This window comes from Panthera uncia (genome assembly GCF_023721935.1).
Source record: "Panthera uncia isolate 11264 chromosome A1 unlocalized genomic scaffold, Puncia_PCG_1.0 HiC_scaffold_17, whole genome shotgun sequence".
NCBI classification, from domain to species: domain Eukaryota; kingdom Metazoa; phylum Chordata; class Mammalia; order Carnivora; family Felidae; genus Panthera; species Panthera uncia.
Genome location: NW_026057577.1, coordinates 151,988,284 through 152,005,215, shown reverse-complemented (window position 1 = coordinate 152,005,215; position 16,932 = coordinate 151,988,284). Strand labels below are relative to the sequence as shown.

General features: G+C 43.6%; 1 protein-coding gene across 4 annotated transcripts in view; it reads left to right on the top strand.

Annotated features, from left to right (window-relative positions):
- Positions 1-16,932, top strand: part of CEP72 (centrosomal protein 72) — a 35,639-nt gene that overhangs the window by 549 nt on the left and 18,158 nt on the right. For 3 of the 4 annotated variants that reach the window (XM_049648323.1, XM_049648321.1, XM_049648324.1), the window contains exons 2-5: positions 4,790-4,917; positions 5,826-6,018; positions 7,717-7,825; positions 15,496-15,674. In XM_049648323.1, the coding sequence (XP_049504280.1) occupies positions 4,790-4,917; positions 5,826-6,018; positions 7,717-7,825; positions 15,496-15,674 (609 nt within the window). The remainder of the gene's footprint in view (positions 1-4,789; positions 4,918-5,825; positions 6,019-7,716; positions 7,826-15,495; positions 15,675-16,932) is intronic. The other variant, XM_049648322.1, reaches the window with a different exon arrangement.

Sequence of the window (16,932 nt, the reverse complement as noted above, 5' to 3'; positions counted from 1 at the left end):
CCCAGTGGGGTCGGGGGGGCCGAGTGGGGCGCGGGGCCCGAGTGGGGTGGGGGGGCATTCTTTCACCCATAAATAAGGCGGTTCCAGGTTGGCTTTTAATAAAACCTTGAACCTGCAGTCTTCATTCCTGGGAAGACGCGCCCTCCGCCCCTGTCGCACAATTGTCTCCTGAGTTCTGGTCTCCCATCTCTCTGTGCTGCGGAGTTTTGTGTGTATATTCATGGGGGACATTGGTCGCTGGTTTTCTTTTTGTCCTGTTTGTCTCTGGTTTTGGCATCAAGGTAAAGCTGAGCACCTGAAATGCGTTGGGAAGTGTTGCTTCCTCATGTGCATTCTAGAAGAGGTTGTGTAGATTTGGTGCTCTCTGAAACCATATAAGCCTTGAAGTTGTTTTGTTTTTTTTGTTTTTGTTTTTTTTTAATGTTTCTTTCTGAGGGGGGCAGGGAGAGGGACAGAGGATCGGAAGCAGGCTCTGCACTGACAGCAGTGTGCCCCATAGGGGCTGGAACTCACAAACCCCCAGCTCACGATCTGAGTCGCCCAGGCGCCCCTGTATTTGAAGCTTTTAAATTATACATTCAGTTTCTCTGTCTGTTGTAAAACTATCCTTATTATCAGTTTCTTCTTGGGTGAGTTATGGTTGGGATTTGTAAAATTGATTGTTTTCTGGAAGTTGTTGAACTTATGTGTGTAGGGTTGTTTACTCCCTTGCCAGCCTCTTAAATGTTTTTGGGGTCTGTGGTGGTAACCCTTCTTCCATTCTTGATATTGTCATTTCTGTCTTCGATTTTAGACTTGGTAAAGGTTTGTCGATTGTATTAACCTTTTCAGTGAGTCAGCTTTTGGTTTGGTGGGTTTTTCTCCATTGTTTCCTAGTTTCAAATTTTATTGATTCTGTTCTTTATTATTTCCTTTTGTCTGCTCACTTTGCATTTAGTTTTCTCTTGTAGATTCTTGAGGTGAGAGTTTAGATTACTGATTTTATACTTTATAATTTAGTGACATAAGTTTTCCTCTAAGCACAGCTTTAGCTGCATTCACAAATTTTGTTATATGTTCGTTTTCATTAAGTACAGTGCATTTTTAGGTTTTCCTGGAGACGACTTCTCTTTGACCTGTGGACTGCTTGGGGGTGTGCTTTCTCATTGTGTGTTTGGAGATTTTCCTTTTTTCCCCTTCTTTTATTGATTCTAGTGTGATTCCATTATGGTCAGAGTACATACTCTGTGATTTTAATTCTTTTAAATTTGTTGAGGTTTGTTTTTGGTCCAGGATCTGGTTTATATTGGTGAATGTTCCAAGTGCACCTGAAAAGAAAGTTGTTGGGTGGAGTATTATGTGAATATCAATTAGATCCTGTTGGCTGATGATGAGGTTTAGTTCTTCTGTATCTTTGTTGATTTTCTGTCTAGTGATTGTATTAGTTACTGGGAGGGAAGTGTTGAAGTCCATAACCGTAATTGTTGATTTCTCTGTTTCCCTTCATATGTTTTGACACTGTGCCTACATATTTAGGGTTTGAAGTGACCCTTGTAACATATGTGCTATTGCTCTTTGTCCCTGATGATTTTCTTTGTTGAGGCATGTAGTGTAGCCACTGCAGCTTACTTTTGATTAGTGTTTGCAGGGCATATCTTTCCCCTCTATTTACTGTGTAATCTTTAAACTTATCTATATCATTATATTTGCAGTGAGGTTCTTATAGGCAGTTTATAGTTGGTTCATTTTTATTTACTCTGCCAATCTCTTTTTTCTAGTGTATTTAGACCATTTACATTTAATGGAATTGTTAATATAAGATAGTTGGAAGTATGCCATTTTATTGTTTGTTTTCTGTTCTTTCCCTGTTCCTGCCTTCTGCCGTTTGAGTATTTTTTTAGTGTTCCATTTTGACTTCTCTATTATATTTTTGAGCATATCTCTTTGTATACCTATTTTTAGTGGCTGCTCTATAAGTTACAGTGTATTATGTAATTTAACACAGTCTACTTGTGTGGACATTTTACCCCTTCCAGTGAAATGTAGAAACCTTACCCAATGTGTCCTTTGGTTTTATTATCCTTTATAATTTAGTGATCTTAAATATTTTCTTTGCATACCTTGAGAACCACATTAATCACTTTTTTCTTTTACAGTCATCCAAAATTGTAAATAACTCAGGAGGAAACATTTTTACTTACATGCTTACCTGTTTCATTATTCCTTCATTTCTGATGACCTAGGTTTTCTTCTTTTATCCTTCCTATTTATTTGAAGAGTTTTCTGTAGCAGTTGCCTTAGGGCAGATGTACTCATGACAGATTCTCTGTGTGTTTCTTCATTTGAAAATATCTTTATTTCACTTCAGTACCTAAGATTGTTTTTGCTGGGCACAGGTTTCATGGTTGAAAGTTCTTTTCTTTCAGCACATGGAAAATGTGGCTCTCCTTCCTTCACGCCTCCTTGGTTCTGAAGGATAATCACCTGCCTTGTCAGTTGTTTTTTCTCTGTGGGTAATGCCTTTTCTTTCTGGCTGTTTTCAAGATGCTTTCATTGTTTTTAATTTTTTTTTTAATGTTTATTTATTTTTGAGAGAGACTGAGCATGAGCAGGGGAGGGGCAGAGAGAGAGGGAGACACAGCTGTCAGCACAGAGCCTGATGTGGGGCTTGAACTCACAAACCACGAGATCATGATCTGAGCTGAAGTTGGACACTTAACCAACTGAGCCACTCAGATGCCCCGCTTCCACTGTTTTTAGATTGTAGAAATTTATTTCTGATGTATCTGGGCATGGCTTTTTTTTTTTTTTTTTTTTTTTTTGTCTTTATTCTGTTTGGGGTTTTCTCAGCTTCTTGAATATATAGCTTTATGTCTTTTGCCAAATTTGGTAAGTTTTCAGCCATTATTTCTGTAATTGCTAAACATTTTTCTTCTTAGTCATACTATCATTCTCTTCTTGGAACTCTAATTGGGACTGCATGGGGACTCATGACAGGAATGTTAGGTTTCTTTTTCCATGGGCCCCTGAGGCTCTGTTCATTCATTCTTTCTTTCTCTTCTTTTTTAAGTCTCTTTTCTCTCTGCTGGTCAGATAGGACAATTTTGACCAGTCTATCTTTGCATTCACTCTTTGAATTTTTTCTTCTGTTATCTCCATGCTGTTACTGAGCTGCTTCTGTGTGGTACTTTTGTTTTGGTTATTGTATTTCATGTTTCTGAAATTCCTATTTTTTTCTTCTTTATATCTTATGGGGTTTTTTTGCCAAGACTTCCTATCTTATCGTTTGTTTCAAGAGTGTTCATAATTGTTCATTAAAGTATTGCTTTAAAATTCTTGTTAAATAATTCTGTCCTGTCAGTGTTGGTGTTGATTGTTTTTCTATTTAAATTGAGATTTTTTTCAGGTTTTGGTCATTTTTTTGTTGTGTCATGGACATTTTGGGTGTTGAGAGACTTGTTTCTTATTTGAATCTTGTTACACATTATTGGCACTGAGCGGGCGCTGCCTTGTTCCTAAGGTAGTGGCCAGGCTCCTGTCACACACGCAGCCTCTGTAGATGCCTGTGGGCCACCTCCTTGCCACCCAGGTGGTAATCCGCATCCTCTCACTCTGTCCCAGGGCTGGCCACTGTGCAAGGCCAGGTGTGTGGTGCGTTGTTTTTTGTTTTTTGTTTTTGCTGGCTCTTGAGCTAGAGTGGGGCTGATTTCAGGAGTCCTTCCTCCACCGCTGCCCCTTCCTGGTCCTTCTACCATGGGCAGCAGGCTTATCCTTACTTTTCAGTCAGTGTCCATGGTGTCTGTGTGTCACCAGCTTCTTTGGCACTCATATTGGGCCATATGGGAGACAAAAAGGACCCCAAACCAGCACAGGGCCCTCACTGCTGGACTGTTTTCTTGAGGTCCCTAAACAGTTGGCCTTCTGTTCCCCACCCTCCAGATCTGTCTGGTGCTTGTTTCGTATATTGTTTTCCAGGCACTTAGGTGTAGTACCTGAGTAGGAGTAGGGTGAAATGGGTCTACTCTGTCTTGTCTGGAAATGGAAGCCCACAAATCAATTTTAAATTTAATTAAGATGTGTTTTAAAACATAATTCTTCCTGGGAAAGTACTGGTGTGCTCAGACCCAAACTGTCTTTTTGATCACAGAAACTTATTTTTGTAGCAACGTTCATTTAATGGCTGCCATTCATTTAATTGCACGCAGAGGCATATGGTGCATAGAGCACACACTGTGCCCTTGCATGTAACTGGCAGGGAGTTGTCACGTTAGCTCACCATTGGTTTTCGAATTGTGATCCCTGCATGGGGGCTCCACAAGTGGGGGCCCAGTTAGGAAGATATTCCTGGTGGGAGAGTGTCTGAGGGGAGAAGCAGGGGTGTGGGGAGCAGGGCATGCGTGGGCATGGAGGCATTTTGGAGATAAACGTGAGCTGGAAGCTTGCATGCATTTCTCCTGTAGTATCAGTACTCAGACTTGGAGTTACATTGTTCTTGTGACTTTTCAGATTCTGAGGTTGCTGTAGCTCATTCTTTTTTTTTTTTAATTTTTTTTTTTTTAATGTTTATTTATTTTTGAGAGAGAGACAGACAGACAGACACAGAATCTGAAGCAGGCTCCAGGCTCTGACCTGTCAGCACGGAGCCTGACTCGGGGCTCTAACTCACGGACCGTGAGATTATGACCTGAGCTGAAGTCGGCCGCTTAACCGGCTGAGCCACCCAGGCGCCCCTGCTGTAGCTCATTCTTATTACAGTAATATATTTTCACTGAAAAGGAAGGTGAAAATCTCATGATTTTTCTATTCTTAGCTGAACTTCGGTCATTATCTATTCCTGGAACTTACCAAGAAAAGATTACTCACCTAGGAAATTCTTTGATGAACTTAACTGGCCTGAAATCTTTAGACCTCTCACGCAACTCCTTGGTGAGTCTAGAGGTAAGTTTTAGGTTTTTTTCTTGAAAGAAATTTTATTGCTGTCAGTAGCAGTGGAAAGTACATTTATAGTAACAATGCAGTATGTTTTATAACTTTGCTTATAATGTATGTAGACCGTACACTTAACAACGGTTGCAATATTGCGTTGTTTTTCTTGTGTTCGTTATGAGCTGTAGATTTCATACACATCTCATTACACCTTTAAACTGCTTTGACAACTGAAACTCATATCTCCGATGAAGACGGCTGTATCTTTAAAGGCAATAAAATAAGGCCCGAAAGACTAGTGTTTGTGGCCTGGTCACTGTCCATCCCTGTCTCAGCTGTGTTTTTTTCCATCCACATTCTGCACTTCACGTCTGGCCTCAGACCCTTAAGTGGCAGTGCCGTGTGTGCAGGGCATCCTGGGAAGCCCTTGGTCCTGGTGAGGGAGTGAGAAATCACCCAGGTGGTGGCAGGGGGGGAATTGTGTAAACACTGCCCACGACTTCCAGGAGAGGAGGCTTCTGCCTCACGTTATAGAGAGCGCTTGGAGCCTGGTCGGCGTCACCCGGGAGTTTCAGTCCAGGGCACACCCAGGGCCGGCCCCTTGTTCAACCTCCCGGGCTGTTTTCTAATCTGTAGAATTGGAGCAGTAACAGTTCTTAGCGTGTGGGGTTGTGTGCGGATTGAATGACGTTGTGAGAACTCCGCAGATACGGGCTGTCCTCCGCGGTCTGCGCTGCTGCAGACCTGGCATCCCGAACCTGCACGGCACGGAGCGCCTTCTGTCTTTGTGCTCCTCCTGGCAGTGCCATGTGGTCGCTTGCGGGTGCCTCTGTTAGGCTGGTGTTGGTTCGTATCGATGGCCCGTCTCGCTGTGTATTTTTCAAAGCATAAACTAATGCTGCGTTTTGCCCCGTTGGCAGGGCATTCAGTACCTGACTGCGCTGGAAAGCCTCAGTCTCTACTACAACTGCATCTCCTCGTTGGCCGACGTGCTTCAGCTCCACGCCTTGACGGAGCTTACAGACGTGGACCTCCGGCTGAACCCTGTGGTGAAGAACGAGTCTGATTACCGCCTTTTTGTCGTGCACATGCTCCCGAAGCTCAGGCAGCTGGGTAGGCGCCACGGCTGTGCTCACACCCTTGCTCATGGGAGCCCTAATAGGTGTTTTGTGCTCTCAGAAGTTGACTTTCTACTCCCCTGGTGGAGTCCCTGTGTCTGCCAGCGTGAGTCTTGGAGCGCTGCCTGGGGGGATGGCCAGGAACTCTGGCCACAGACACCTGCCGGGGGGGCCATGAGCACAGGTGTGGGCCAGGCTGCTCTGTCCCTTTCTGGCCCTCCACTTTCTAGGTGATTGGCTTGGACGTGTTCTCTGAACATCCGGTGCCATTTCTGTGCGTGACTCCCTGGGCTTCATCTCAGGCTCAGCCAGGCGGTTGGATTTTACCTTGTTTCACATCTGCCTAGAAGGTTGTAGGAAGAGAGGTTCGTGTGCCCTCCCCTCCCCCAGGTGATAGCGATGGGAGAGTGTGAGGTCCTGTTGGCAGGTGTAGCTACCCACCGGCTTAGTAGCCCATGTCCCTAAAAGAAACAGATCTTTGTGTCAGGCTTGCAGGCAGAGCTCCCAGGGTGCCCAGTGGTCGTACCAGCTGGGAGGTTCGTGCTTGGGGAAGCCATCCATAGCGGCACCTTCCCACCCACCTGCCCGGCTACCAGGAGTTGTCTTTGCCATGAACATTCTCGCCGGTGGCACTGCTGATGCTCCCCGTGTTGCACCTCCAGTGAGAGAGCTGGAGTGTGAGCACCAGGGCACGCGGAGCATGAAGAAGGAGAAGGAGCCTTGTATGCTCAATCCTTCTCCTCCATGAAGGGAGCTAAGTGCTGGGTATTGGGGGTGTGGGAATGTCTGCTTGAAGGGCAGTGTTGTTCTGTGTCCCCAGTGGTGACAGTGCATCCTCAATCCTGAGGGCCAGGGCACTGTTTGTTGAGGCTGAGGGGCAGTTGGGGTGTGCCTCCATGAAATGCTCTTTGGGAGGCAGCTTTGGAACTTAACCATTTGTGACATTAGTTCTGTGGTAGGATGTGTGAAAAGTTGCACAGCATTGACTTTTAGTATTGGGAACCATCTGACTCTCAGGTTTTCTGGGGGGAGACCCAGCAGTAACAAGTGAGCAGAGGCCTTCTGGGGCTCAGGGCTCATGTGTGGGGACAGTTGAAACTCCGGATCTGAGGATGCACACCCTAGGCCCAGACACACAGCCACCACATTCACTCTTCAGCATGTTCAGGATTCTCATCCACGGAGACATCTCAGATGTGCTCAGTGTGGTTCCAGAACCTCATCCAGCACCAAGAACATGCATAGAAAGGAGGTAGACGTGCCGAGAAAGACGTGCCTGTGTGTCAACTTGCATGTGTATTTCTTTTCCCACGGGCAGCAGCCGGCCTCCACAGTAGTGTCTGAGGAGTAGCTTTACGGGAGGAGGCTGACCCTCTTGGAATCGGTATTTGTCATCTGGGAAACCAAGTGTAGCCACCAGAGCCCAGCATTCCTTTACTGGGTCTACCCAGTACTTAACAGGGGATGCTTGTGGCAGGCCTGGCACCAGGGGATGGAAGGTCCCTGAGCGAGGGGTGGCAGTGCTGGTCCCATGCAGTGTGCTGCAGGGTGGGTGACGGGGGCACCTTCATTCCCAAGGGAAGGGTGATATGCTTCAAGGCTGCTAGGAGGTGCCCCTGTGGGGCTGGGTCGTTGGGGGCCTGTCACCTGCTTCTTGGTGGTGTTTGCTAGTTCTCTGGCATCTTCTCCCTAGATGATCGTCCCGTGAGAGAGAGCGAGCGGAAAGCATCCCAGTTGCATTTTGCATCGGAGGAATCACTGGACTCAAAGCAGAGCTTCCCAGCTGTTTTAAGAGTTGGAAGGTATGAACAGAAGTGGTATTTGAACATTGAGAGAAGCTGTTCAGACTTGCCTGTTGATAGAATGTTTACCTAAAAGATAGGAGCTTCTTTGTGTGCTGATTGCCACTTCAAGGGCAGACGTGCAAAGGAGGAAAGAAGAAATGCTCAGGTACCAATGGGGGCTCAAGGAAATGGTGGTGGGACGGGGGATTTCTCCCCCTGTTGTCCACGTTTTCCATATTTATTTTATAATATTAAAATGTTTATTAAAGTAGTAACATGTAGGGGCGCCTGGGTGGCTCAGTCGGTTGAGCATCCAACTTCGGCTTGGGTCATGATCTCACGGTTTGTGGGTTCGAGCCCCACGTCGGGCTCTGTGCTGACAGCTCAGAGCCTGAAGCCTGCTTTGGATTCTGTTTCTCCCTCTGTCTTTTTCTCTGCCTGTTCCCCACTTGTGCTCTGTCTCTCTCTCAAAAATAAATTAAAAAATGTAAAAAATAAACAAATAAATAAATAATTAAAAAAAAATAAAGTAGTAACATGTAAAGTCAAGTAGCGATAGGAAGTCACAGCATCTTGTCTCCTCCTTGGCCTGTCCCTCAGAGGCAGCCACTGCTTACTTTCGTGGTTGTTTCCTGCTTGAGTTACTTTCTCATCTCCAGACAGTACAAACACGCCACCTTTTATGCGTGTGAGCGCTTTAAGCAGTAGCTGACTGCTGACTGTCACAGCCCCTTCCTCCCCAACCCCAGTGCTCACGGCCTGTGGAGTACGATCCTTCCCATGTTCTCTGTGGTCAGTGCTGGCGGTGCCATATGTAGTTGTGCCGTGGGAGTGGGATCCTATGCCTGCCCACGCCCCACATCTGTGCCACCTCCCCGCGGCTGCATTGCTGTGTCTAATGTAAACTGTGATGGTTGGTAGTATTTAAATGTGTCCTGAGACCATAAAATGTCTTCGTGGTTTGTGGGTTGATTTTTAAAAAAAAATTTTTTTAATGTCTCTTTATTTTTGAGAGAGAGAGAGAGACAGAGTGTAAGCAGGGGAGGGGCAGAGAGAAAGGGAGACACAGAATCCAAAGCAGGCTCCAGACTCTGAGCTATCAGCACAGAGCCCGACGTGGGGCTTGAACCTACAAACCACGAGATCGTGACCTGAGCTGAAGTCAGACTCCCGACTGAGCCACCCAGGCACCCCTGTGGGTTGATTTTAAGGGGCAAAAATCAATACACTATGTTTACATTGCTTATAATGTGCTAGAAATTACATGATCTTGTACACCATTTTGTTTTGTCTGAAGCTTTTAATGGTTTTCTTTTTCTTGCATTATATGCTTTAGCTCATCCCTAAATTCCTGTAATGTAGGGGTTACCAATTCTTTTTTGAAAAGGGCCGGAGAGTGAATACTTTTGGTTCTGTGGACCGACCATATGATCTCTTCCTCAATTTTTGAACTCTGCCTTTGTAGCATGAAAGCAGCTATAGGCAATATTTAAATGGATGACTGTGTTCCAGTAAAACTTTATTTACAAAAATAGGCAATGGGTTAGATTTGACCTTGTGGGCCATATTTTGCCAGTTTCTGTTCTGATTTCTCAAGATCGATTCCAAATCCTTGGGGTCTCCTGTTCCCTCCGATACCTACACTGTCGCCATCTTCTCCTCACTTCCCCATTAAAACTAGATTAATTACTGTGTAGACAGCTGCTCCCAGTACCCTGTGCAGTGGTCTGGATGTTTGTGGCCCCCCCAAATTCATGTGTTGAAATCCTAACCCCTAGATGACTGTGTTAGGAGGTAGGGCCTCTGAGAGGTGATTAAGTCATAAAGATGGAGACTCATGAATGGGTCTGGTGACTGTTACAAAAAGAGTTTCCTAGCCCCTTTGTCCATGTGAGATTAGGAGTCCGGTGGTGTCAGACCTCTAACTTTGTTCTCTTCAGTATTTTGTTCGTTTTCCTGGGTCTCTTGCTTTTCTGTGTAAACTATCGGTTTGTTGAGATTTTGACTGGGATTGCAGTGAATCTGTAGATTGAGCTGGGAAGAACTGACACCTTGACAATATTGAGTCTTCCTCTCTGTGAGCATAGAATGTCCATTCATTTAGTTCTTTGATTTCATTATCAGAGGTTTGTAGCTTTCCTCAAACAGATCTTGTACATGTTTTGTTAGATTATATTTGATATGTCATTTTTTTGTGCTATTGTAAGTGCCACTGCCTTTTTTTCATTTCAAATTCCAGTTGTTCATTACTGGTATGTAGTAAGTGGTTGACTTTTGTATATTAACCTTATGCATTGGTTTCCTAGAGCTGATGTAAAAGTACCACAAACGGGGTGGCTTAAAATAACAGAAATTTGTTGTCTCACAGTTGTTAAGGGTAGAAGTCTGAAATCAAGGTGTTGGTGACTTGATTCTTTGTGGAGGCTGTAAGGGAGAATCTATTCCATGATTCTGGTGGTTCTTCTGGCTTCTGATGGTTTGCTGGAAATCTTTGGTGTTCCTTGTCTTGCAGATGTATCTCTCCAGTCCTCTTTATATGGCTCTTCTCCCTGTGTCTTTTCATGTAATCTCCCCTTTTGCATGTTTGTTTCTGTGTCCCAGTTTCCCCAAAAGATACCAGTCGGGTTGGATTAGGGCCCACCCCAATCTCCTATTAACTTGATTACCTCTGTAAAGACCCCATTTCCAATTAAGGTCATGTTCTGAGGTATAGGGTATTGGGACTTCATATCTTTTGGCGGCGGGGGGCGGCAGGGAATACAATGCAACTTATAACTCCTTGTATTTTGCAGCCTTGCTATATAACCACTTGTTAGATCCAGGAGGTTTTTTCCTTTCTTGTTTTTGGTTGATTCTTTGGGATTTTCTATAGACAATCATGTATCTGTGAACAGAGACAACTTTATCTCTTCCTTCTCAATCTGTATATATTTTATTTCCTTTTCTTATTGCATTAGTGGGACTTCCAATATGATGTTTAAAAGAAGGAATGAGAGGGGACACCTTTCCTTGTCCTGATCTTAGCAAAGAAGCATCTAGTTTCTCACCATTGAGGGGGATGTTAGCTGCAGGTTTTTGTAGATGTTCTTTATCCAGTTGAGGAGTTCCCCTCTATTTGTAGTTTGCTCATCATTTTCATCAGGAATGGATGTGGGTTTTGTCAAATGCTTTTTCTGTATCTATTGATATGAGCATATGAGTTTTCTTTTTTAGTCTGTTGATGTGATGATTGCATTAATTTTCAAAAGTTGACCTAGCCTTGCATATCTGGAATAAATCCCACTTGGTTGTGGTGAGTTAATTTTTTTTATACATTGTTGGATACAGTTTGCTAATATTTTGTTGAGGATTTTTGCATCTGTATTCATGAGAGATATTGGTCTATAGTTTTCTTGCATATTAAAATAAGGCTGGCCACATAGAATAAGTTAGGAAGTATTCTGTCTGTATCTGTCTTCTGGAAGAGATTATAGAGAATTGCTATAGTTTTTTTTCTTTAAATGTTTGGTGGAATTCACCAGTGAACCCATCTGAACCTAGTTTCAGAGGACTATTATTGATTTTGTGTCTTTAATATATATGTCCATTCAGGTTATCCATTTCTCCTTGTGTGAATTTTGTTAGATTAGTACATTTCCAGGAACTGGTCTGATTAGATTATCAAATTTGTGGGTGTAGAGTTCTTCATAGTATTCCTTTATTATCCTTTTGATGTCCATGGGATCTGTCATTGTGACCCCTCTTTCACTTCTGACATTAGTAATTTGTCTCTTTTTTTTTTCTTAATTAACCTGGTATTGAGGTTTTTCAATTTTATTGATCTCTTTGAAGAACTAACTTTTGGTTTTTGTTGATTTTTCTGTGTTGATTTCCTGTTTTCAGTATCACTGATTTCTGCTCTGATTTTTATTATTTCTTTTCTTCTGCTTTCTTTGGATTTAATTGGCTCTTTGTCTAATTTCCTAAGGTGGAAGGTTAGATTATTGATTTTAGATTTTACTATTTTTCTAATATATGCATTCAATGCTGTGAATTTCATTCTAAGTATTGCTTTCACTGCATCCCACAAATTTTGATAAGGTGTATTTTCATTTAATTCGAAATATTTTTAAATTTCTCTGGAGATTTCTTTTTTGACTCATGTCATACATTATTTAGGAGTTTGCTCTTTATTATGTTTTTTTAAATATTTATTTTTGAGAGAGAGGGAGAGATCGATTGCATGCAGGGGAGGGGCAGAGAGAGGGAAGACAGAGAATCCCAAGCAGGCTCCATGCTGTCAGTGCAGAGCCTGGCACAGAGCTCGAACTCATGAACTGTGAGATCATGACCTGAGCTGAAATCAAGAGTTGGACACTTAACTGACTGAGCTATCCAGGCGCCCCAGGAATTTACTCTTTAATCTCCCAAGTATTTAGGATTTTCCATTTTTCTTTCTGTTATCAATTACTGGTAGTCTGAGAGCAGATACTCTATGAATTCTCCTCTTTTAAATTTGTGAAGATTTGTTTTATGGCTCACAGTGTGATTTATCTAAGTTGAATAGAAGCTTGAGAAGAATGTGTAATTCTGCTATTGTTGGATGACGTGGTCTATAGACGTCAGTATATCCAGTTGATTGATGGTACTGTTGACTTCAGCCGTGTCTTACTGATTTTCTGCCTGCCAGGTCTGTCCATTTCTGATATAGGAGTGCTGGAGTCTCCGGCTGTGGTGGTGGACTCATCTATTTCTCCTTGCAGTTCTGTCAGTTTTGTCTCATGTATTTTGATGCTCTGTTGTTAGGTGTATACAAGTTAAGGGCTTTAAATTCCTCTTGTAGAATTGATCCCTTATCTTTATGTAATGCCCCTGTATCCCTGTGACTTTCCTTGCTTTGAAGTCAGCTCCATCTGAAATTAATGTAGCTGTTCCTGCATTCTCTCTAGTAGCATCAGGATGATGTATTTGTCATTGTCATTGTCCCTTTACTTTTGATCCATATATGCCTTTATATTTAAAATGGGTTTCTTGTAGACAGCGTATAGTTGGATCTTGTTTTTTGATCCTTGTTGAATCTCTCTTAATCGGAACGTTTAGACCATTGATGTTTAAAGTGGTTATTGATACAGTTGGATTCATATCTACCATATTCATTCCTGTTTTCTCTGTTCCTGTTCTGCTTTGTTTCTTCCTTTTGTGCTTCTAAACAAGCATGTTACACCATTCTATTTTCTCTCCTTTGTTAGCATCTCAGTTATATTTTTGCTTTTTTAGTGGTTGCCCTAGAGTATGAAGTAGACCTTTACAGCTAGTCCAAGTCCTCTTTCAAGTAACACTGCACTGCTTCCCAGGCAGTGGAAATACCTCATACTAACAAAACATTCTTAACTCCACCCTCCTGTCCCTTGTATCGGTGCCATCATTGATTTCATTGATGAATAAGCTATAACTGCATGTAATACGTGGGCATCCATAATCAGATACTACATTGTTGCTGGTACTTCAGACTTTCATCTGTTAGATCAGTCCTCTTCCTTTCTTTTTTTTAATGCTTATTTATTTTTGAGAGAGAGAGAGGGAGAGAAAGAGAGCGTGAGTTGGGGAGGGGCAGAGAGAAAAGGAGACACAGAATCTGAAACAGGCTCCAGGCTCTGAGCTGTCAGCACAGAGCCCAACATGGGGCTCGAACCCACGGACCATGAGATCATGACCTGAGCCAAAGTCGGGTGTTCAACCGACTGAGCCACCCAGGTGCCCCAGTGCCCTTCCTTTCTATGTAGATCTGAGTTTCTGACCTGCATCATTCTTTTCTCTAAAGAACTTCTTCTAACATTTCTCACAAGGTAAGTCTACTGGCAACATATTGCAGTTTCTGTTTATCTGAGGAAGTCTTTATTTCTCCTCCACTTTTGAAGGATAATCTTGCAGGTTACCAAATTCTGGGGTGGTAGCTTTTTCTCTCAACAGTTGAAATGCTTCACTCTTTTGCTGCTTGTGTGGTGTCTGAGGAAAAGCCAGATGTAATTCCTATATTTCTTGCTCTATACATAAAGTGTTTTTCCCTTTGCCTTATTTCAGCCTTTTTTTACTTTTTCTTTTTCTTTTTTTTTTTTTTTTTTCCAGTTTGAATATGATATTCCTTGACGTAAATTTTTGGTTGTTTACTCTGCCAGTGTTCTCTGAGCTTCCTGGATCTGTGGTTTGGTGTCTGACATTAATTTACAGAAATTTTCAGGCTTTAAATATTTTCTCTGTTCCTTTTTTCTCTTCTCTTTCTGATGTTCTCAAGAAGCATGTGTTACACCTTTCGTGGTTTGTCCCTCATTTCTTGAGTATTCTCTTCTGGGTTTTTTCAATCTTTTTCTTTGTTTTTCAGTTTTGGAGGATTCTTTTGAGCTATCCTTGGGCTCAGACACTCTTCCCTTGGCTGTGTCCAGACTTCTGATGAGCCCATCAGAGGCTTCTTCATTTCTCTTCTTTGATCTCTAGTATGTCTTTTGATTCTTAGAGAATTTCCAGCTCTCTGCTTAAATTTCCCACATGTTCTTGTATATTGTCTGCTTTCTTCATTAGACCTCAGTATTATTACTTGTAGTTGTTTTAAAGCCTAGTCTGGTAATGTCAGCAATTCTGCTATATCAGTTCTAATGCTTACTCTTCTTTTTCAAGATTGTTTGACCATTTGGCATCCCTTGAGGTCCCAGATGCATTTTATGATGTATTTTTTCCATTTCTGCAAAAAACGTCACTGGGATTTTGATAGGGATTGCACTGGTTCTGTAGGTTGCTTTGGGGACTAGTGACATTTTAACAATGTTAAATCTTCCAGTCCATGAAGATGGGGTGTCTTTCCACTTATTTATGTCTTTAATTTTTTCCACCAATATTCTGTAGCTTACCTAGTCCTTGACCATCTAGAGACTGAACTGTTATGGCGTTTAGAGCTCAGAGGGTCTTATAGGTGACCCAGTGGAACCTTGTGATCCATAGGTGACGTGGAGACCCCCAAGGCAGAAGTGTGTCAGGTGTCCGGTTTCTGTGGGCAGACCAGAAAAAGAACCCAAGACCCCTTCCCTCTGCAGTGAGCTGGAAAACTCTCAGAAAATAGTGAACAGTATTGACTTCTTAAAGTATGATCAGGTATCACAGAGTCAGTGTTCATAGTAGGTGATTATTATCTTGAAGAGATTTCATAAGCTGCCTTGTTGGAAATGAATTCCCTTCATGTGTGTTCACCTTCATGTGCGGGGGGGTCACCATTGGTAGGGATGTCGTATCTAAAACACCTCATATTCAGTCAGTGTGGAGAGGTTTTCACTTAATGTAAAAATAGAAATTTCAAACACCATTCGCTTTAACTTTCTTGATCAAATGCATCACATCATGGATACGCTAGGAGGAGAACACACTAGGGGATTTCAGAACAGGAGCTTTCTGGAACTTTCATTCTTGAACAGACCCGACTGGGATGTTGGGATGGCATGGAGACATCACATGACCTTCTTTTCATCACCCAGTGTCCTGGGGAAGCCCTGTGCTGACTTCTGCAATAGAGGCACCCAGAACCATTTTCTTCAGTGCACCAGCTCCTCCCTGGAGACCTTGTGGCCCCGCTGATAGAGCACCCATCTTCCTTCACAGGGTCTGCGTGGGCTGGAGCATGATGCTGGCTTGAACGACAGCACTGAGTTTGCTTTTCCTTGCAGACCACGCCACTCTAGGGCCACGTGCGCTGATCCCTCGGCCAAGAAATGCTTGGTAATGGACGCAGATGATGAGGCCGTCCTGAACCTCATTGCTGAGTGCGAGTGGGACTTGAGCAACCCTCCTGGGAGCACAAGCTCCAGCCAGAGGGGGCGAGAGGCCAACCTCCCTAGTTCCCAAGGTAGGCTGCTACTCTACCACAAAGGCCCAGTGGGCCAGCCTGTTCCGGGGTTCTGGTAATTACTGGCTTCCAGACACACAGTTGTGCTTTCTAGAAAACTCACCTTTAAGTACAGAATCTTCATGAAGGCTTTGTGAACTTGTAAATACCAGTAGTTTGGATTATAGACTTGTGACAGAAAATATCAGTATAATTGGGCGTATAGTTCTACGGCGTGGTTGTGGAAATTGTGTCCTTCCTCAGATCGACTTCAACTACACAGGAGACCCAAAAGGTCAAAGCAGACAGGAGGGTAAAGTGTCCTGTGGCTGGTGAGACTACTGTCCATCTGTACCATGAGTGGGTGTTCCCTTAGCTTAGGAGACACTGAGCGCTCAGGCTGCCAGGTTCAGAACTTTAGACCGGACGAGGATGTTGTGAAGTCTTTATAGCATGTGAGTTTCTTCAAGGGCTTTGCTCAGGGCCTCTGTTTTCCACCAGGGCTTGTGTCCGTGCTGTGGCTCTGCTTCTTCTCCTGTTAGGAGTTTCTGAGAGCTTTTCATGAAGACGGCAATAGGTTGAGGCATCAGTTGGGGCTGAAACCCCAGGACTCACCTGCTGGTGCGAGGACATCTGCCCATTGGGTGTCCTCGCCGGCTCCGCGTTGTCAGTCTTGTCAGTTCCGGCTCCTCAGGCAGCGCGGTGGTGTTCCTTATGGTTCTAACACGTGCTTTCCTGAGGACTCTGATGGGCAGGTTTTCAGGGCCACTTGTCTGCTGAGACACTTCTGTTCAAGCCTCTTCCCCTCCCATTTTTCGCTTCTTAGCGCCAGGTCATGAGAGCTCGTTCTCTGTGGCTTTTTTCATACAAGCTCTTTCTCAGATGCAGGTACCGCAGACCTCTCCTGTTCTGTGGCTTGCCGTTTCTTTGCCTAACGTGCTCGGAAGAGCAGAAGTTCTCAGTGGAGTCTGCCTGTCGATTCTGTTTTTTATATGGTTTGTGCTTTTTGGTGTCCTGTAAAGAAATCTTTGTCCACCCCGTGCTTGTGAAGAAACCGTCTTCTCACTCAGTACCATGGCACATCTGTTAACTCAGCTGACTCGAGTCTCTTTCTAGATTCTGTGTGGTGTTCTGTTGGTTGTCGAGTCTTTGTACCGGTACCAGCTGTGCAGTAAGTGCTGAGGTCAGGCGTCTGCGGCACCTGCTGCTGTCACTGCGGGGCTGGCTGCTCAGTCACCTTTTTCTTATTTAATTGTGTACTCTGTAGCCATCATACACT